At 32.0% G+C, this 22,911-nt stretch overlaps 2 protein-coding genes across 3 annotated transcripts in view; one reads left to right on the top strand and one right to left on the bottom strand.

Moving 5' to 3' along the window:
* Positions 1-22,911, top strand: part of Rundc3b (RUN domain containing 3B) — a 145,738-nt gene that overhangs the window by 39,563 nt on the left and 83,264 nt on the right. For both annotated transcript variants that reach the window (XM_046462456.2, XM_046462457.2), the window contains exons 3-4: positions 11,965-12,098; positions 22,552-22,637. In XM_046462456.2, coding sequence (XP_046318412.1) covers positions 11,965-12,098; positions 22,552-22,637 — 220 coding nt within the window. The remainder of the gene's footprint in view (positions 1-11,964; positions 12,099-22,551; positions 22,638-22,911) is intronic.
* Abcb1 (ATP binding cassette subfamily B member 1) overlaps positions 1-22,911 on the bottom strand; it is a 181,514-nt gene that overhangs the window by 156,468 nt on the left and 2,135 nt on the right. The window lies entirely within an intron of this gene.

Below are 22,911 nucleotides of genomic sequence, written 5' to 3'. Positions count from 1 at the left end.
TAATGATGATAGTAATAGCTAATGAATTATAATTATAATTACTGGAATCAAAAGGTATATACATTTTGAATTTAATGTACATTGCTAAGTTGTCTACCAGAAAGGCTGTACCAACAATAATATATGTGATTGTTCTTTTTCCCATATCTCACTTTTAATTTTGTAGGGGAAAGTATCTTTTTGGCCTTCCACTTATATGTTTGTATATATGTACATGTCATATATATGTTCATATACATGTATATATATTGTTATTTTGATTTGTATTTATTTGCAAATGAATTTGAAAATAGTTTCATGTTTATTCTGTTTTTTAAATTCCTATTTATCACCTTTGGCTACTTGTTTTGTGGAGTGAGTCTTTTTAATTACTCTGGGATAAAAGAAAATTAACTATTTATATCACACAGAGCTAGTTTATATATATATATCCTGTTTTTATCAATAATGACTTTTTTCATACTTTATTGTTAGTCTCTTTACATAATTACTGTTGGTAGTTTATTACTTTAATTTATGCTTATTTTTCACTAGTTTATGATTTGTTTTAAAACATTTGAAATATTTTTCATACTGTTATACTGTTTTACACAATGGTGAATATCAAAAATTCTAAAACAACACCCCCATGTACATGGGCACCTGCCTCTGTTTGAGTTATGTGATTGTCATAGCACTCCCGGTTACTATGCTTGCTCTGGGTATTTCTAGGTGAAAAGTAGGAACAGTATCTCAGGTGTTTGTGTTTATTAGAAGATATAGACAAAATGGCCTTTATATTTAAAATCAGACCAGAAATTTCAAGTCATTTTAATCTCCCAATTTATATATTTACTAAAGAGTTTTATTTATTAATAGTTTTTAAGTTAATTACTCTGGAGAAATTTTCAGGTTTAAGTTATAGGAACTTAACTTTCAAAACCCTTTCAAATCAAATGATTGAAAATTTAGATTTGGCCTCTGAGGTAGAGTACCATATAGAAGAAACTAAAGGAGAGTACCACATAGAAAAAAATATTATTGGAAAGACACACATTCTATTGATAAAATTATCTAAGTTTTTTTAAATGTCTTTTTAAAATGTATGACAGAGAGTTAAACAAATTGTGGATTCTACCAGATAATCTAGTTTCTTGGATTTAATATGAGCTAATGTTCCCTAGTAGTATTCCATATTAATGTTTATCTGTTTTGTAGCTCTTTGAGTGTTCACCAGAAAAATAATGGGACATTTCTAATTTACCGTGTGTGTGTGTGTGTGTGTGTGTGTGTGTGTTTTTAAATAAGCACAGAGCATTTTATAGTGCTTATAATTATCAAGTCACAGTTTATTTCAGTCATGTAAAGTTCTCTCTTGTAAATTCAGTTACATAAATCCAGTAATAGCTTGGGTCACTTTAATGCTCTAATATTGCTCATTTAAAGGAATAGATGTTTCTCATTTTCTAGAACAAGGAATAGATTGCACAATTTAGGGGACTATGTTCATTTTTGTAGGCTATAATATCAGTTTCTTCATTTTTCTGATTTTCTAATTTCAATTTGAAGGTGCTCCCTTCAAAATCATTTATAAATTTGTGTCTTTTTATGTATTTTTCTTGAAGGCAAGTTACTTTACCAAAGCTCTCATGCTAAGTTCTCATTCTAATATATGATTTGTTTTTTGTAATATATGCCATGTTTAAGAATTGATTGCAGTTTAAAATTTTGAATGCCTGTTTTTTTATACACTGTATTTTTACTCTAAATTTTTACATATCTCTTAATAGTTTCTTAATGAGCCTTGTTCAAATACTTTGTTATAATATATAATTGTTCTTTTATTACTCTCATTTCCATAAATTAAAATATTTTAATTTTATGGAAAGATTAATTTAATTTCTGTCCATTAATAGCTGCCACTATGTAAATTAGTGCTATTTTTCATGTGATTTAATATTATTTTATTAAAAGTTTTTGTATTTCCTTTTTAACATTATTATGACTTTTAAAAATATTTGTGTCATTTAGGTATTTAATATTTTTAAAATTCTTAAATTAATGAACAAAGAGCTTTATTGCTAATATATCCACCATGTAACTATAAATGGCATTTTAAATCAACCTTTAAAAGTTTAAGAAAATTTCCATATAATACTTCGTTTTAATTTCAGAACCTGCTAAGGATGAAAAATGGTCACATAGAAGATTTTATTATTAGCTGAAGTACAGTACATATCACAATTGTAAAATACTGTTTCACTGAATAATTTTTCTCATATATAAATACTGCTTTGAAGATTCAAAATTTTAGATAAAAACTTGAATTAATATTATTAGTAACAGATTAAAATATGTTCTATTCAGTATTGCCAATTAAAGAGAAGCCTATGAAAAGCCTGAATTACTATTAGTTAATTTATAATTAGTTTTTTTTATTTGCCTTACAAATGGCAGTAAGTTTACAGATTCATTGAGGAGTTTTTTCAGTAATCCATATTAACACATTTAAAACTAGAGCCATCTACCTGCAACTGCATTAGAAAAATGTGTGTGTATGTGTGTGTGTGTGTGTGTGTGTGTGTGTATACACACACACATAGAGAAGAGATGGCACATTTAGAAATAGAGGTACCTACCTGCATCTTTACTAGAAAAATGCATATATACACACAGAGAGAAAGAAAGAAAATTAGAATAAATGTAGCAGAAACAAAGAAGTTTATCTTCAGCATAATTGTTAACAATTACTGAATTATATCAGTCATCATAATGTGGTTCAATCATCAAAGAAGTAGAAATTAATCAAAAGCTAGAGTTAGAATAGTGCTAACATGAAAAATATGGAAGAATAATCATATTCATGAATTAGACTCACATTTGCCTTATCACCAAGGCAAATTCATTTGCTTAAAGCCTGCTTAGTAATCTTTTCTGTAATGAGGGCTAATTTTGACATTAATAAGATTATGAAGTTGTATTAATTTTCTTTTCTTTGAAAGATACATACTTTTTGGATCAGGAAATCCTGTATCTTCAGTGTGATTAAGCAATCTGTTGTGTGTTCATCTCTCAGTGGATTCTTCTTTTGACTAAAATTTCAGAAACTAATATCTGTCTGTATTATGATCATAATAGTGTATTTGAATGAATTTTGTTCTTGAACAAAATACTTTTTGAAATTGGTTTTCTAAGCTACTTAATGTTAAAGTACTTTTAACATTACATATCTTATAACATTATATATACTTATAGCAAAATGTTTTATTTCAATTGCAAATGAGAACCTTTTCTACAGTCAAGCAAGCTTTGGGCCATATTGAAATAATGTGAACTTTGTCACTCATCTGAGGTAGAGAAAGCAACCACCATGCTAAGGGTTAAAATTTTATATGAAAAATATTTACCCCAGATACAGTACATGTTGCACTACCTCATTTCCCCCTCTTATTTCTGGAGCTGTCAATGAGAACTCAAAATCAACCAGGAAAACAAGCTGACTGATTCTCTTCCTTCTGTCAGGTCTTGCCTATAGCCAAAGGAGTAGATCAACATGAGGGTACAGGGGAAAGGATGTGTGCTGGATCTTGGCAGGTCTCTTTGGGCCTCTCTTTTCCCATCTATAAAATGTGAGAGTTGATAAAATTTGACTACAGATAATTTGGAATTTAGTGTATTGTTTGATCTGAATGCTTCTGATTGCTTTTAATTGTTGTAGAATGAGGCATTAAATTAGGATCAAAGCAATTATATACCACAAATAACTGGAAATGTTTTAATTAGTAAAAAAAAATTTCTTGGTCTTTCACAGCTAAGATGAAAATAATACATGTAACTAGGACACAAAGACTAGCATACTAACAGCTTTTAAAAATACAGTCTATAAATTGATTTTTATAATAGATTCAGTAATTGTTTACCAGTTTGTATGAGGGATTGAGGTATAGCATAAGTCTGGTCATGTAATAGTTTATTTGATAAACTTTTTGAAGTAAAATCCTTTAATATTTTTATGAAAGTTGTTATTGCTTTGCTTAATTTTTGGATCTATAAATCACAAAATAAACAACCTTGTTTCATGGTAGAGCTAATAAATATGGCTTAAACATTAAGAACTGGTATTATTTGCAAGGAAAAGCATTCTGTTTTGATTTGCACTTCTGTATTGAGAAATTTTTGCTTTAGTTTTTTGTAGTTGTAGCAGGAACATTATGTTCTAATATGGCCTTCAACGAGGGTACTGAATTATAGATCCTTTTAGATATGTGTTTCAAAACTTAGTATTTGTTAAAATGTTACAAATGGATATAGGAGAATAAAGAGTGAATGGTAGAGACATGGATGTGGGAGACTGTGTAGATCTTTCATTTTTCTATTCTCATTATTTACTGTATTTGTCTTTTCGCAGTATCTAAGTATTTGGAGAGGTGTGGGACCATGTTGTATTGGAGATTTCAGTGTTTGCTCATGAGATGAAAAAACATCATTTGTTGGGAATGGGATTCCAGAAATTTGTCTTTGGAGTTTTCCCATATAATTATTCTAGCTGTTTTCAAATAACATAGCAAAGATTTATAGTGGGAGTTGTTAAAAATAATAAGTGGAAATTAGCAAATAAAGAAGTATTTTCCATAGGGTAAGAACATGGTGAGTGTGGTTATACTTAATAATTAGGAACATTTTACTTGATATCAAAGTGCTGTCCTCATATCAAAAAGAAAAGGACACAGAAACCTTAACACTAAGTGGGCAAAAAAAAAAAAATAGAACTGTTCTTTTAAAATGCATTTGTTTATAACTTATAATGAAGTTAATGTCAAAAACTTTTTGTATTTATTTTTAAGGTTAAAAACTTTCTGAGCCAGATAGTCCAAAAGTGAGTAATTTTTCATAACCAATCTTATTATAAATTCTGAGGTATAGAATGAATAAATTCAGTCAAGGTGTTGCCCATTTTGAAGTCTGCTGTCATCATCAGCTTGTTACTTTTGGGTAAGTATGATAGAGGTAGAAATCAACATGGAACAGTTATTGCTCACTTATTGCTAAGACCAGGAGATACCCTAGCCTCTCCAAAAGAACAGGTTGCAGCTGACCAGCTTGATTTACTTGTTAAGTGTAGATCACATTCATCCTAATTTAATTCATTTTATTTGGTAGGTAAAAGTGGTGTTTACTGCTTTGAGATTATGTATAGTCATCTTATTTGGACTATTCAGTTTGGAATTATAAACTTAATGGCAGGTTTCTTAAATATCTGTTTTGTTGTTGTTGTTCATTTTTTAAAAAGAGATTTCTCAAAGTTGTAGATGGCTGGTTTCTCTCCAAATACCTCTTCAAGGTACTCTATGCCTGTGATGTCTCCTGCCACTGAGCTGCACGGGAGCATGGCATTGACTTACCAGGGAGGGCTATAACAGATAAGTGATCTTTTATAGAATATTGCATGGGTCTTGCAAAGCTTTCATTTAATTTTTGTTTTTTTAAAACCCAGAGAGCACAAGTACGCTTATGCTAATTTTTAAATTAAAATCTCTTTCTAAACCCACACAATATAAGTATATATTATTGTTCCTTTCCCATATGACCTTGTATATTTCTATTAAGTTCCCTGGTTTTAATCATTATTATTATTTTTTTTACTTATGCATATAAGTCTTCTTTATATTTTATTATAACTTAATGACATAAAGTTTATTTCCTCAATTTTGTAAGTGCTGTATAATAGTATTTAATTACATGCAAACTGGGGGCTCAGGGAAGTTATGTGAATTTTCTCATCTTTCAGTAGAACATAGTCGGGAGCTATTAACAACAACTGCTTTGTCATTCTTGAACCACTAGTGAGAATTTTATTTTCAAGTTTCTCCCAGGTAAAATGCATACCTTTATATGCTTATTCAAAATGTTTTCTATTGAGTTCCTGCTATATACAAATCACTGGTGGCCCTTTCTGCTTCTGGTCTAGCCTTTTGTTATATTTTTAATTAGAAAAGAAATAGTCATTATTTTCTTAAGATTATAGTAGGATAAAGGATGAAATGTAGGAAACACATGTCTTTTCATTTCCTTAATCCTGATTCCCACAAGTAATCATTTTAAACAATTACTTTTGCTTTATGTTCTATATCTGTAGCCTTAATCACTACTAAAACAAGTCATGCTTTATTTCTTCAGGGTTATGCAAATAGGTATAGCTCTCTGTATACTTCGGCCTTCAGTGTTCTAATTCAGTCCACCAGCATTTTAGGTATTATGTTAATGCTTAATGTTAATGTAAAGAATAGGAAAACACCATTGTACACCAATTGGGAGAGTTTAAAATTGCTGGGATAAAAATCCAGTGAGTCAATTAGGTTTTCACATTTTTCTTGAACCTGGTTATCCTGGTTTTTTTGTTGTTGTTGTTTTGAAAAAGTAATAATTGACTCATTTATTGGTATAGACATATACTTAAGATATTTTTATATGTTTATAATATATTTCATTCCAGATATTAAATTATCTGTAACAAAAGATACTAATTATTTTCTAGATGATATAGTGGCTTGATGATTTGCTTCAGGCTAGCAGTGTAAGTACAATTGAGTCAGATTCTGTTTAAAGTGTAACAAATTATTTTTCAGTGTTGAATGTTGTTCCTTTTTTTGAATATTAATATGAGATTTTAGGTAGAAAATTAAAATTTAACCTTCAAAGTTGGGTTATCTAAAGGTAAACCTCAACTAATGCTAGTAATACTTCTTTTAAAGGAAAGGATCTGACTTCTTGGAAATGGGGAAATTTTCTTTTTGTAATAAAAAGATAGTGGAGAATGTTAAGCTGGTTCTTCTAAGTTGGTAAAAAAGGATTGCAACTATAAAAATTGGAATATTACTCAGCTTTAAAGAAGAGTAAAATTATGGAATTTGCCAGTAAATGGTTGGAGTTGGAGAATATCATGCTAAGCAAAATAAGCCAATCCCACAAAACCAAAGACTGAATAGTTTCTCTAATATGTGGATGCTAATTCACAATAAGACAGGGGGCACTAAGGAAGAATAGCATTACCTTAGATTAGGTAGAGGGAAGTGATGAAAGGGGAAGGGAGGGGATGGGTAGATAGGGAAGATAGTAAAATGAAACAGACATTATTACTGTTATGTGTATATGTGACTATATTACCAATATAATTCTGCAACATGTACACTCAGAAAAATTATATCTCATCTATGTATGATATATTGAAGTATATAATTTCATTCTACTGTCATGTATAATTAAAACAAAAATAAAAATTATAAAAAAATTTAAAGTGAAAAGTTAAAAGCTTAATATCTAAATGTTAATACAGTGTCAAAATAATACCATAAGTAACCAATTTCCTTTAAGTATCTACAACATTTTACAGTATCAGAGTAATTTGTTAAAATTTGGTGGGACTAGCTTGTTCTTCATACCTTGTCTAGATAAACATCAGCTCTAAAGGTAATAGTCTTTGCTATTGTTAGGTAGGTAATATAGAACTTAAGTTATGAGACCAGCTTCATTTATCATTACAAAAGTGGAGAAAGGAAGTCAATTCACAGATTCATTTATATTTTCTGTTACATTGTTAAAAGATGATCCATTGTTAGCCACTGTTTAGTAGAGAACTATAAAAAATTTAGTTTCTGTTCCTAGAAGATCTGATTTTGGCCACAAAACAAGATACAGGAAAGCACAGATACCTTATAGGATATGAATACATGTCTCATTTTAGAGTATAGAAAAGTTAATTTTAGAGTAACATTGGACCCTAGAGATCACAGACCAATTTTTTTTGATTGGGGGCTGGGTACTGGGGATTGAGCTCAGAGGCACTCCACCACTAAGCCACATCCTCAGCCCTATTTTTTATTTTATTTAGAGACAGTTCTCAGTGAGTTGCTTAGCGCTTTGCTTTTGCTGAGGCTGGCTTTGAATTCACGATCTTCCTGCCTCAGCCTCCCTAGCCACTGGGATTACAAGCGTGTGTCACCTTGCCTGGCCACAGATCATTTTTGATACTGAAAATGAGGTATTTTTGTGGGAAATACACCATAGCTGTCAGTAACTGATTGTCTTTTAGTCCAACGAACTTTTCACCACATATTTCTGCTTAAAATTAACTGAAATTGGATTGATGGTTTGAGGGTAAGTTTTGCAAAATTTTTGGTAAACAGTGACAACTTCTAAGAATACTTATAACTGAAAGTATATTATATATCTGTCTTCATCTAGAACTTTAAAAAGAGAATTGTTAGTAATAGCATATCTCGTCTTTAGAATAAAATTTCTCCAAGACATAAAATAGTTTCTTGCTATTTGATTTGCTTTTGTGGTTATGTTTAAAGAACATGAAAATATCTTAGGAGTGGTTATTTGTTACTTCAGTCTTTATTTTTAAATAAGGCAAGATCACCTTGTAGCTTTGGTTTTTTACTCTTCCTGTTAAAAATTAGTTATGAACTTTTACTAGTAATAAATCTATGTTGAAACAAAAGTGATATTCAAATAATGATAATATCTGAAATAACCAATTGAGCACTACTGTTATATTTAATTAAATTGAATTCCCTATAGATGTAGAATGATTTCAATAAAATTCTGGGATATGTAGAAAATTTACATGAGAGGTTCTTTGAAGGGAATCTACTTTCTCTTAAAGTCCATCCTTCTGAATGTGAAAAGTTCAGTGTCTTGAATAAGATTCTCATTTTGAAATGTTGCAGGCACATGGACCAGGAAGAAAGATCCTTACATCTTGTATGTTGAGTTGATAAGTTGATATTGTGAAGATAATCTGGTTTATTTAAGGCCCTGCAAGTCCTGATGATATCCATCTGTTAATTAGTCTCTCAGACTGTAATCTGGGAAATCTTGCCATTATGTTTTGGGTCAAAGTCTTACAGTCAGTGTAGCCTACCCATAGCACCAGTCCTATGGGTTTGGAGTGCCCACTCCTTGTTCAACCCATGCCTTGATTTGTTTCCTTTCCTCCATAATGGGGCTTTGTTATATTTTAGAGTTTTGACAGCTATACTTTAAAACTTACAAATTATTTTCCTCAGACATTTGGAACTCTTGAGAAGTTTTCAAGTTGTATTGTAGGAAAGTAAATCATCCTCTAATGCAAAAGGGCTAGGCTCTTATTTATTTCCTTACAAAGGAAATTCTTGGTGTGGAAATCTTTGCTTTACCTTTCTCTTTGCTTACCTCTCTGGGTGGTTGCACTAGTTAATACAGTGTTGCCTTTTCTTTGCCTGCTTCTCTTACTTTGTCTCCTGTATTGCCTTTTACAGAGATTTAACTCTAGCAGAGAATTCTTATGATTCTTTCTTCTCTGACAGTGTGTAGTATTCCATTTCTTGGTAGCTATACCTCTCATTGAAAAAATTATAGAATGTTGTCAAAAAATGGAAGGCAAGGAAGACTAGTTGAGACTAAAAACATTTTGAGGAGATACATTTGGAAGCGTTGATATGGTGAAAGGTTGGATTAGAAAGTAAATTTCAAAATTTTGTCTAAATTCTCAGCAAGTAATGAGAAAAATTTAACTTTGCATATTATTCTTACTTGTTTGTGGTGCAAGGGGAACTTTTTTTAAACAGTAATAACAGAAGCAATAATGAACACTTTCCTAATATTTGGTATTAACTAGGCTCAATGCTACTTTGTCTCATCTAATCCTAATGATATCAGGTAGATGCTAGCATTATTCTCAATTTATAGAAGAGGCTCAGACTTATACAGTGAATTTAAGTTATTTAGTTAATATCACATAGCTAGAACTCGATCTAGTTAAGATTCACCTGACTCAAAAAAAAAAAAAACATGTTATTAACCTCCAAGGCATCCTTACTCCCCTGTATCAGTCCTTCAGAGGGCTAACAGGTGAGTAACTTGAAAAGCATCCTTAAGAAAAACTATAGGGAAGTATTATACCAGGATTTTTTTTTCTTTGGCCTGGGGTGGGGGGTTGGGGGGAAGACCAGGGATTGAACTCAGAGGCACTTAACCACTGAGCCACATCCCCAGCCCAATTTTTGTATTTTATTAGAGACAGAGTCTCACTGAGTTACTTAGTTCCTTGCTTTTGCTGAGGCTGGCTTTGAACTTGCTATCCTCCTGTGTCAGCCTCCTGAGCTGTTAGCATTACAGGCGTGTACCACCGCGTCCGGCAGCAGGAATTTTTTTACCTCAGAGAAGAGAGTGGCCAAAGGAAAATGATGGAAAGAGATTAAGAGGAAGAAGAGAGATTTAAATATGCTTATAGATATCTATTTATAGTAGTAAGATATGATTTTTAAAGAGATACTGAATTATTTAGTTACTTGAATAAAGATTTACATGTGCTTTGTGTTTTTATTTATATGTAGACACAGGTAAATATGTTTGTCTAAAATATTTGATATTGTAATCTATATACAGACAACTCAAAACCAGATTCTCACCAAAACTTACTATGAAAATACTTTAAAATTTTAAGGTTTTATGCTCATTGTGATTAAGATGATTTGTTTTGTGCTAATTTATCAGTTTATTTATTGAAAAAATAAGTAATTTATTGAATGCCTACTGTGAGCCAAACATGGTGTGAAGTGCTGGAAATTGATTGAAAGGAAAATAAGATGCAATCACTGCCTTAGTGATTTTATCACCTAATGTGAGATAATCAAGTAAAGAAAAAAAATATAATGAGTAAGCACAGGGTGCTGTGCCAACCAGTGGGACTAACTGTAGAGATCTCACACAGCTTACTGGAAGAGAGGGGCTTTTAAGATGTCCTGAGTGCTGAATCATGACTGTTTGGATTTCTGTTGTTTGATTAACCATCAGTACATCATTAGAAATGCCAGGGAAACGTTTTAAAAAATACCCATGCCTGGGCCCTCCCCTAATGGTTTTGATTATTCAGTTTGCAGGAAAACCAGGGATGAGTATTTCTAAAGGCAGTCCAGTTATTCAGATGTGCTGCCCTTGAGAACCATTTAAATAGCATCTTAGACATTGCTTCTAAAATGGTGCTTGCTGACAGGAACACTTTTTGATGTCTCTGGAAAGAAGTTATTACTAGGAAAGGGAAGGTTTGAGATGAATAAATAATTCACAATAAAGAGGCACATATTTAAAATATAAAAGCAAGTCTTTCTATATTAAGATTTAAGCAACTTCCCTGGGTAAGATGACTTATCACTGCAGACAAATGAAGAAAGATGTCTCTTATATCCCACTTAAAAATATAAGTACAAAAATGGCTTTCATGAACCCACTACTCAGAGCCCTACATAGAAATATTAATACAACATACATCTAGTGGAGCATTTGGTCATAAGTAGATACATAATTACCCAAATTTGAGAGATGAGCATGGGAAATACCTGGAGTTGTCATGGATTAGTGACTAGATGAGAGCAAATGAGTGACATAGGGGAGCTTTATAATATGTTTAGAAGATTGTGAATTATCAGTGAATATGGGATGCTAATTGATTTTATTTGCTTATTGGATAGAGCATACATTGTTTCACCTTTTGAAATAACCTATAAAGAGGGAGAAAAGAATTGACAGTATTTTTTCTGTTTTTCAAAGTAAGGTTTAAAATTCACCTGGAGATGTTTAAATTCATGTTTAACTCATATACGGGAAACATAAGGAAGGTCTTTTGTGCATTTTGTAAGACTGTCTTAGATAATAAAATATTGAGCTACAAGATATTTTTAGCATCTAATTACTTTTAATTTCATTTGCCTTGATTTTATTGTTAAGAAAAACTGTGATCCAGATTCATTAAGTCAGTTTTCCAAAGTAACACAACTAAAGGTAGAATGGGATTAGATTTCAGAATTTTCAACACCTAAATCCATACCCCTTTTACATTAGCACACTATAGTATTCTCTATTTTTCAGAATTTTATTGTTCTTGTATTTTTAATTTTCTATTCCAGTTTTCTTTTATTTTGTATTACAATTTATCTCCTGAAGGTCAAGTAACCTGGTTTGGTTATGAGAGTCCTCGTAGCTTCTGGGACTATATCAGAGTGGCTTGCCGGAAAGTTTCTCAGAATTGTATCTGCAGCATTGAAAATATGGAAAATGTCAGTTCCTCTAGAGCTAAGGTAAGACATTGATAATATGTAATATGTATAATCTAATTGTAAGTGCTTTTTAACATATATATAAAATATTTGAATTTTTTGCTGTAAAAAATTTCAGAACCCTCTTTTTTTTCTTTTTTTCATTGCAAGTAGTTATTCTAGAATGTTCATGAGTCTTCACTGTGCGTCTTGAATATCAGGAAGATATGAAACTACTCACCACAAATTTCCTTTTAAGAAGTGAGATAAAATATTTTCTGTTTTAACATCTTGAATTATCTAAGCCAGTGGCTCTCAAACAGTGTCCTGCAGAAATCTGGGGGTCTCCAAGACCTTTTCTGTAAGGTTCTATGATCTCATGTTATTTGACTTTTTACTGTGTTAATATTTGCACTGCTAATGGTAAGTGAAAATCCTCGTGCCTTGGTACAAATTGAGGTGGTGGCAGCAAAGTGAATTAGTAGTCATTGAGTTCTTCCTTACCATACACTCATCATGAAAAAGCCAGTTTCCTGTAAGAATGTCTATGATGATGCAGTAAACCTTAATTTTATTAAATCTCAACTTTTGAGTATATGTCTTTTTAATTTCCTGAGTGAAAAAAGGGGAAATAGGCATAAACATTTCTATAGCATATTGATATATTATGGTTACCTGGAGAAAGGTAGTTAGTTCTGCAGTGTTTGAATTGTTTGAATAGTCTTCATTTAAGACTGTATTTTTACTAGAAAGAAACTTTAAAACTATATATTTTTTTTAGACTTCATCATTTGGCAGACATTTTCTTGGAAAAAAATTTAAAGCATAAGCTTTCTTCCTGGAGCAATCACTTCAGAAAGCAGCTGACTGTATTCATTGCTAGTGGTAAAACTAAAGCTTTGAAGTAAGAACTCCACTTTTGGAAAACTTAAATTCATCATCTTAGGCTTGATGACTTGATAAAGGTTGATAAATACTTTTCTAATAATATGGTTGCTGATATTAGCAAATGCAATTTTAACTATTTAATTACATTTTTTAACATTTTGGCAGATCTGTATAACTCATATTTTTATAATGAACAATTCCTGAAATTACAAGATCATTTGTGGATAGAAGAGTAATTCAAAGTTCCAAATAGACTAAAGAATTTAATGCGATATAATGCTAAAAATTTAGTGATTTGGCTACATAGTCCACGTTGTAACTGCCTTTTAATAAATTATTACTTACTGAGATTTGTAGTAGATTCCAGGGAGAATATCTACACTTATCTAAAAAGACTATTAAAATACTCCCTTTTCCAACTATGTGCAAGGAAAGATTTTCTGCCTATACTTCAACCAAAACAACACATTGTAGCTGATGGAGTGCAGAAGCAGATGTCTAATTCTCTTTTATTAACCCAGACATTAAAGAAATTTGAAAAAATGTAAAATCAAGCCACTTGTCTCACTAATATTTTTGTTTATGGAAAACAGTAATTTTTCATAAAATGTTAATTTATGCTAATATGTTTTTAAAATTACCCAATGTTCTGAAAATTTTTAGTTTTAACTTATAATATAGTAAATTTTGATATAACCTGTGTAAAGGCTATTTTAGGGTCCTCAGTAATTTTTAAAATTGTAAAAAGACAGCTGCTGATCTATATCAGCTTTAATTAGGAATTTTATTTATGTTTTTTATTTGTTTATTCATTTATATTTTTATTGGGTTTAAATTAGTTATGTATACTTTGACAGTTGACATAATTCAGTTCATTTCTTTAGAATTATAAAATTGTAACTGCATCTTGGTTGAGTTTGTGTCACTTCTACTTTCATGTTTTCTTATGATTTAAGAATAATATTTTAGTTTCTTTTGGTTAAGATTAGAAGACTAATTATAATTTGGATGAATCAGATCTATAAAAATAAAGTTTTATGATACATAAACTTTCTCATTTTCAAATTTAAAGTCAGAGACATGTATATGACAAGTACATTCTAAGTCTGTTCAATAGAAGAAAGGGTATATTTTTAGAACTAGCATTTCTTCAAAATACAAAAGGTAATTGAGAAGTTAACAAACATTAGAAATGTAGCATTTGGATTTGGGTGGACCAAAGGAACCAAACCCTGGCTGCCTACCTCTCTTAATGAGACTCTTGGGAATAGTCCCCGCACAACAGGATGTTGTCCTGCAGAGAGGTAATGTTTATTCTGTAAAGAACTAGTGTTGAGTATCAAAACACCACAGAAAAATTATGTTCCAAATCCTGTATTTATATCTTTGTTTTTCTCATGCCTCAAACAGATTCCAGTTAGTGGAGAGAGAGATTCTATTATTTGCTTGATATACTGGGAGAAGTCTGTGGGCAAAAATTAGATCTGTCTTTATTCATTGCAGTGAGGAAAGCAAAGTACTTAATCAGTAGTCACACTGTCAAGTATTAGGATTGAAGAATTAAATAAATGCTTCAGATGGCAGGTTTGTAAAGCTGTAGAGCTTCAGTCTTAAAGAACTTCTTAGCATATGTAGCACTGTCATCCTGCCTTAACACATGAGAAAAAATATACTAGAGTGGAAGCACCAAACATACCTGATATTAATTTATAGCTCAAAGTGCTTGGGACCAAAACAGCTTTATTTTTAAAATACTATATAAGGATCTAGATTTACTCTGATTACATTTTTAGTGTTGTACAGATGACAGTTCAAGATGCACTATGGAGCAATGACCAATTTGATATAGAAACATTCTTTAAGTGTTTTACCTCCTGCCGCACTCAAGCCAGTGCTGGGATTGAACCCCAAACCTCATACATAATAGACAATGCTCTACCACTGAGCTATACTCATAGTCACATTCTTTAAATTTAGCTGAATTAATTGAATCAGGATTGTCTGTGTCCTGGTACCTCTGTGCCACTTAAACTCATATTGGAGAAACTGGTCACCATGAGAAATCTGAAATTAATCTCTTTAGGTTAAAAGACTATTCCCTTTTTTTGGTTGGTCTGTGACAAGTTGAGTCTATTTCCCAAATCTAAACATAGCATAAGAGTAGAATGGAATATTTGAGCTGAAGATCATGTCCATAGTCTCCCTCTTAGGTATGCAGCATGCCTCTTTTTGTAACATGCAGGGCTTCTGAGACATGGAATTACTATCCTAAACTTACTTGTATTTCAGACTGGAATTAGCACTCCTAGAAAATTGACTTCATCTCAACAGTAACCAACTTATTTCATGCTTTTCTGAACTCACCTGAATCTGTTCTTGGAAAATTATTTATAAGCATATTAGATGTTCTGTGATGAAAACCACTACTAATTTTATCTTTAGTACTACTTTTACTGTCTTTGCACTTACTTCCCTTGGTTTCAAGTTAAAGAAATCTTTTTTTCTCTTTTATATTTTCTTGATTTCAAAATATGAGCCCTTTGGTTTTCTTGAGTTCTTATAACCTTCTGGCATATGTTGTGTAGGGTTTTCCCCCCACTTTTTCTTTATTTCTTTTTTTTTTTTTTTACCATTTTTGAGAACCTTTCATTGCTTTTATTTTATTATTATTTTTAGTTGTATTGATTTTATTTTTTAAAATACATGACAGTGGAATGCATTACATTTCTTATTACACATATAGAGTACAGTTTTTCATATCTTTGTATATAGAGTATGTTCATACCAATTCATGCCTTTATACAATAGTAACAAAAACAGCATGGTATTCTTTATTTCCTAAGAGCAGTTTTTAGCAAGGTTTGGCTTTCCTAGTTTGTGGTTGCTTTTGCTATATTCTATTATTGTGGAATTGAACATACCTAAACCATTTTCTGAATATACTAGTTACATCATCTAACCATATACATACAATGCATACTACATACCTTCCACCCATCAAATTTTATTGAGTGCCTCTAATAGGTAAGAATTTGAACATAGTAATACAATCTTATGACATATATCCCCAATCCTTTTTTTTTTTTTTGGTCTCCTTGCTTACTCTGTCCTTCAGATGGACCAGAATATCAAATAATTAGAACTTTATAATAAGATAGTATTGAGAAGGAAAAATTTTAATTATTATTTCCCATTATTCAATGCCCAAATCTTTTTCTCCTCTCTTAACCTCCACTTGAAATTTCCTATTCCCAAGTCTTTATTGTGTTGGTCCCAACTTGGAAAGAGTGTCAGAAAACCTCGGAAAGCTTTAAAAATAAAAATAGCTGGGCATGGTGGCACATGCCTATAATCCCAGCAGCTCCGGAGGCCAAGGCAGGAGGATTGCAAGCCAGCCTCAGCAAAAGCAAGGCACTAAGCAGCTCAGTGAGACCCTGTCTCTAAATAAAATACAATAGGGCTGGAGATGTGGCTCAGTGGTTGAGTGCCCCTGAGATCAATTCCCAGGACCCCCCAATAAATAAAATAAATATAAAATAGTTTCTCACACAGAAACTAGAGATATTCGGATTCTACCTATTTGTTTTATGTAGTTTCCACTTAAAATTCTAGCTTCAGAAGAATCATTCTAACACACTGTTATCATTATGTCATTATTTCTCTCTACTTGTTAGCAATAGCTTAAATACTGAACAACTGTAAGCAAGTTACTTATCTCCTTCAACAAGTATATATTGAATACCTACTATATGCCAAAAACTTATAAAAATAGGTGAAAAAGATGACAAAGAGCAAATGTTATGTACATTACATTTTAATAATGTAATAAAGAAATGTGTGTGTGTGTGTGTGTGTGTGAGAGAGAGAGAGAGAGAGAGAGAGAGAGAGAGAGAGAGAGAGAGAGAGAATAAGTATCTCCAGAGAGAGAGAGAGAGAGAGAGAATATATTAGTATCTCCAGGGCCTTGAAAAATTCAAACAAGTTAAGAACTTACAAAGTAACAGGAGTGGTAGTAGAGGATACACACAGATATTGTGGTTATAGAAGACTTCTGTGTGAAAGTAACCTTTGACCTAAGACATAAATTAAGGAAAGAAATGTCCTGTGCAAATATTGATTATAGTAAGCAAGGTATAGAATAGAAGATATGGTTAAAATTAAGAGTTTGGATGTCATTCTGAGTGCAGTGGGGAACTGTTTGAAGGTTTCTTTTCTACCTTTTCCCCCCTTGTTTTAAACAGTAGAGTACTGTAATCTGATTTACATGTTTAGGTCAACTCAGTGCTTTATGGAACATACAGAGAAAGGAGGAGTGCAAATCTAATACAAGGGTGTAATTGGAATCTAAAAGAAGAAATGATCATTGAAGTAAGAAAAAGTATTAGTTTCTGGATCCAGTGACAACAAAATAGCTTATATCAGGGGTCACTCATACCAAGAATAACTATAAAGATTGAAGAAAATATGCAAAGCAACATATTTAAGGCATAAAAGGAAAACCATGGCATGAGAACTTGAGTGACCACAACCTGGAGAGAAGGGTTATATTGGGTGAACCTCATATTCATGTTGGCTTGAGCCTGAGGATCTTTGTTCACATCATAGTTATAGAGGGGAGAGTGGTGGAGGTGAAAGTGGTTCTTTTCAGTGTACTGGGCTAGTAAAATAGAAGTTGGAGCATGGAACTTCCAGTGAAACCAGGATTTAGGGGAAAGAATTGCAGATAAATGTGTCTGAAGTTGAGAGTATGATTTTCTGAGGTGGTTGCACTCAACTCTTAGTTATCTGTAGGATGGGGGGGGGGGGGGGGAGGGGGGGAGGGAGAGAGAGAGAAGAACAAGGTCCATAAACCAGAATGAAAGCAGCGGGTAAGAGATCAAAAAACTAATTGAAGATTTCACAGCCTTGTACTGGAGATATAGATATCAAAAGTTCAAGGGCAAACAAGATGGGAGAGTGCCGTAAAAACTCCAGGCTTTCATTTAAAGCCCCAGCAGGACTTTACTTTGGGATTAAGGTAAATTTGGAAGATTATTCCAAAAAAGGCCTAAAGGTGGTGTCTAAGTGGTACAGGGTGATTTTCTAGTATTCTGTACTCCTGCCAAGAAAAAAAAATTGCTCTGGAGAAAGGTGGTATCTGAATGCTAAAAAATTTTGTAAACAATGTCCATTGTTCAGTCAGAATTCATCAAATGTATCAACAAAGATCAATGACTGGAATCAAGAAGAATAAAAAAGATAATCGAAACAGATCTGTGAGGGATAAAGATTATGGGCTTTTAAGTAATTTTAATTAAAGTTCAAAATACAGAAATAAATCTGAATTCTAGGACAATGGAATATATATTTCTTTAAAAAGCTAACTGCAAAATACATACTCTTATCAGACATACACAGGATATGTACAAAGATTAATCATTTGATGAGCCATAATTCATTTCAATGAATTTCAGAGATTAGGGTCATAGAGTATGTTATTTAATGGAATTAAGCTGGGATCAGTAACAACAAAACAACAAGGAAGTAGAAACACTTTTATGAGTGAAACTGAGAACTTTTAAATGCTCAGGGATAAAAGGGGAACTCATAATCAAAACTGAAATATATTTAGAAAGTAATGATAATGAAAATGATATATAAAACTGTGCTTAGAATAAAAAAGGTTTACTGGAAATCCATATGTACCAAAATGAAATTAAACCTCTATCTCTCACCCTGCACAAAAATCAACTCAAAGTGGATCAAAGGCCTAGGCACTAAAACAGAGACCCTGTGCCTAATAGAAGAAAAAATAGGCTCAAATCTTCACTATGTTGGCCTAGGATCTGACTTCCTTACAAGACTCCTAAAGTGCAAGAAGTAAAATCAAGAATTAATAAATGGGATAGATTCAAATTAAAAAGCTTTTTCTCAACAAAGGAAGCAATTAATAAAATGAGGAGAGAGCCTACAGATTGGGAGAAAATCTTTACCACACCCAGCTCCAATAAAGCATTAATCTCTAGGGTATGTAAAGAACTCAAAAAACTTAACAAAAAATCAAATAACCCAATCAATAAATGGGCTAAGGAACTGAACAGACACTTCACAGAAGAAGAAATACAGTCGATCAACAAATGTATAAAAAAAGTGTTCAACATCTCTAGCTATTAGAGAAATGCAAATCAAAACTGCTCTTAAGATTTCATCTCACTCCAGTCAGAATGGCAATCATCAAAAATACAGGCAACAATAAATTGATGAGGATGTGGGGGGAAAAGATACACTCATACATTGCTAGTGGGACTGCAAATTGGTGCAACCACTATGGAAAGCAGTATGGAGATTCCTCAGAAAATTGGGAATGGAACCACCATTTGACCTAGTTATCTTACTCCTTGGTTTATATCCAGAGGACTTAAAATCAGCATACTATAATGATGCAGCCACATCAATATTTATAGCAGCTCAATTCACAATAGCTAGACTATGGAACCAATCTAGGTGTCCCTCAATAGATGAATGGATAAAGAAAATGTGATATATATATATATATATATATATATATATATATATAATGGAATATATATATTCCATTGAGTATATATATATATATATATATATATATATACACTCAATGGAATATTACTCAGCTTTAAAGAAGAGTAAATTATGGAATTTGCTAGGAAATTGTTGAAGTTGGAGAATATCATGCTAAGCCAAATAAGCCAATCCAACAAAACCAAAGGCTGAATGTTTTCTCTAATATGCGGATGCAAATTCACAATAAGGCAGGGAGTCACTAGGAAAGAATAGCGTTACCTTAGATTAGGTAGAGGGAAGTGATGGGAGGGAAGAGGTGGGGATATGGGGATAGGAAAGATAGTAGAATGAAGCAGACATTATTACTGTATGAATATATGTGACTGCATGACCAATATGATTCTGCAACATGTACACTCAGAAAAATGAGAAATTATATCCCATCTAAATTATATCCCATTATATTCCACACACATACCAAAGTGCATAAATATATTTTACTGTCATGTATAACTAATTAAAACAAATTATATATATATATATATATAAACATAAAAAAGAAAAAAGGCTTAAATGAAGAACACAAACTTAATAAAATTTAAACAGTTGTACAGAAGAAAATTAACAAAACTAAAAGTAGATGTTTGTAAAAAGATTAATATACTTGATAATCTTCTAGCAAGGCTATTCAAGAAGAAAGAAGGAGAGATGATGAATTATCAATAGCAGCAATGAAGAAGAGGCTAGCCCATATACCCTCTGACATTAAAAATTCTAAAAGGATATTATGAGTAACTTTATACTGATAGATTTGAAAATTAGTTGAACAAATTATTTGAACAATATCACTAAAACCAATACAAAAAGGAAGAGCACATCTGGATATTCTGATATCTACACAATGAAGTTAATCTATAATTTTAAAAAAAAATCTTTGCCATGCTTTTAAATTGGATTATCTTTTTCTTGTGGATTAGAAAGAACTTTTTGTATTTTATGGATGAGAGTCTTATGTCAGATGTATAAAAGCAAATATCTTTGTCCATTCTGTGACTTGTTTTTTCACTATCTTAAGTGATGACAGTTCATCCCCTGAAATAGCAAGGTAGAGTATATGGGTGTTAATGTAATTATGTTGGTCAGTTTGATGGTGAGAAAATGAGTTTCCTCTCTTCTAATTTCTTATTTTCTCATATAGTAAAGTAGGGCAAGAATAGTAACCTAGCTCACACAGTTTTGGGGAGGGTTAACTATCTAAATGTATATGAAACTGTTAAAACAGGGCCTAGTACATATTAGTTGCATTCTTAAGAAGTGTTGACTCCTTTTACTATATTTATTTAAACTTTAGTGCTTCATCACTATCAACTGATAAAGTTTAACTTGCTAATTATAGCTTATAAGCTTGTTAATAGCATCAGCTTTTCTACTTGTTGGACCTAACAGCCTTTTAAAATCGGTTTATCTTCCATTATAGTAAAAGTTCTTTTGTGGAAAGAAAAGAGGCCATTAAAATTAGCACAGTTTATTAACAGAGAATTCCACACACACACACCAAGGACAGGAAACTAAGTGCAGCCCAGTTCTGTGTGGATCATGATGAATACATCAGGAAGCAGGACTTTTTCCATAGTTCTTGTTGGTAATAGAAGTCTCCCATGCTTGATTCTTGGATAACAACTTTCCCTGATTCTATATAGATGACATTGCAGCCTTTTGAGTCAAGACACTGCTGCTGGTTTCTATGTCTTTAAAGAAAATTTCAAAAGAAAATCTTGAGGCTGCTGGCCAGCCAGTGGTTTGCCTCTTCCTTCCTTTGTTCCATTCAACCATAGCTTACTGTAAATTCTCCTATCCTTATTCAAAGGGAACAATAGACTGAGCACAGGGTAAGCTGAAAGAGGGTGTTGAGCTTGGTAGGCAAGTTGATTGGCATGCTAACTACACACAAATTATTCATTTTCTTCCCAGCACTACTGCTGCTTCTAGCCTAATTTCATCACTGCCTAGACTGGCTGTTTTTTGACCTTTCCTGTCCACAAGTTTGGTTGATTCACCAGATTCATAGATATTTTCATGCTTTTCCTCCTTTACTGGTAGTTGACCATCACACATATTGATTAGTGTTGCCTCTGTTCCCAACTGCCATTGCAGTGTTTTGATATTTTCTATATTCAATCTTCATTATTTTTCTCTCCAGATTTTTGAAAGGGTTGAATGAAATTAAAATTAATTGAATTTTAAAATTTTCTCAATTGTATCTCTTATATTCTAAAGAGTCTATAAGAGACACTTCTGAGAATAAAAAAAGTATGGCTAATCTCAACTATTGAAAGGTATTAACACTTTCAGTAAAATTATATTACCATCAAGAATGGTAATACTTCTGTGATTCTGTGCTAGAATATGCTGAACTTCTGGGGTTTTCGTTTTGTATCACAGTACTGAAGATTAAACCCAGGGCCCCATGCATACTAGGCAAGCATTCTACCACTGATATATACCCTCAGCCCTGGGTGTTTTGTTGTTGTTTCTAGTTTAAATATTTTATAATAGTTTTTAGAATTCTCATGGGACTCCAGATGATTTGGTCCTGTGATTAATCATGCAGTTTGGGGCTCATTATCACTTATGTAAAACCTTTGTCCCTCTGGAAGACTAGAATGGGAAATTCTGGATAATGGTATTAGAGTGATTATTACTGAAAGAGAACTCTGTTCTTCTTGTTTCATAAGGGGCCTCATTTTAATTAGCATGTTGACTTAGGTATTGAAATAGAGGATTGTATCTTATGATTTCTTTATATGATTAAGAAGAAGCCTGTAATGCAAGTAACTCAGTATGAATATTTTATTCCATCAGAGAATAGAAAGTTTGATATGCTATACCCTACGTGTTCTGACAAACAAAATATATATTCTTTATAGTCAGCATTTACCTATTTTTATCTAAATATTTTTCTTAGTCTTTATTCAGTGTGTATTTTGAATGAGCTATTCTTTATGTGTTAAGAAGATTATATTTTTGTGAAATAGTAGGCAAAATATATATTTTTTCATATTTGATTCTTTCTTCTTCCTTTTAGGGTAGAGCCTGGATCAGAGTAGCACTCATGGAAAAACACTTATCTGAATACATCTCTACGGCTCTGAGAGACTTCAAAACAACCAGGTTTAAAAGCTCTTTTAATTTCCTAATTTAAAAAAAAAATAGCCTAAAACTTTAGAAATTGGAAAAAATCAAGAATTATTTAGTTTCTAAAGTCCTAAGCTATTTTATTTCCTCCTTTTCTTACTGCTCAGATAAATTCACTGTTTTCTGAAGAATAGGTAATTTGTCAGCTAAATACACATCTACCTTGGTTTATGTAAAAGATAGACTTTGTGGCTGGAATATCTTCTCTGACTCATTTTTTACTCTCATTCTTTCAACACTTGAAAGATAA

This window comes from Marmota monax, unplaced genomic scaffold (assembly GCF_021218885.2).
Source record: "Marmota monax isolate L192 unplaced genomic scaffold, Marmota_monax_Labrador192_F-V1.1 WCK01_AAM20220418_F8-fsc00165, whole genome shotgun sequence".
NCBI classification, from domain to species: Eukaryota; Metazoa; Chordata; class Mammalia; order Rodentia; family Sciuridae; genus Marmota; species Marmota monax.
Note: the sequence above shows the minus strand (reverse complement) of the source record. Positions and strands in the feature narration are given on the sequence as shown.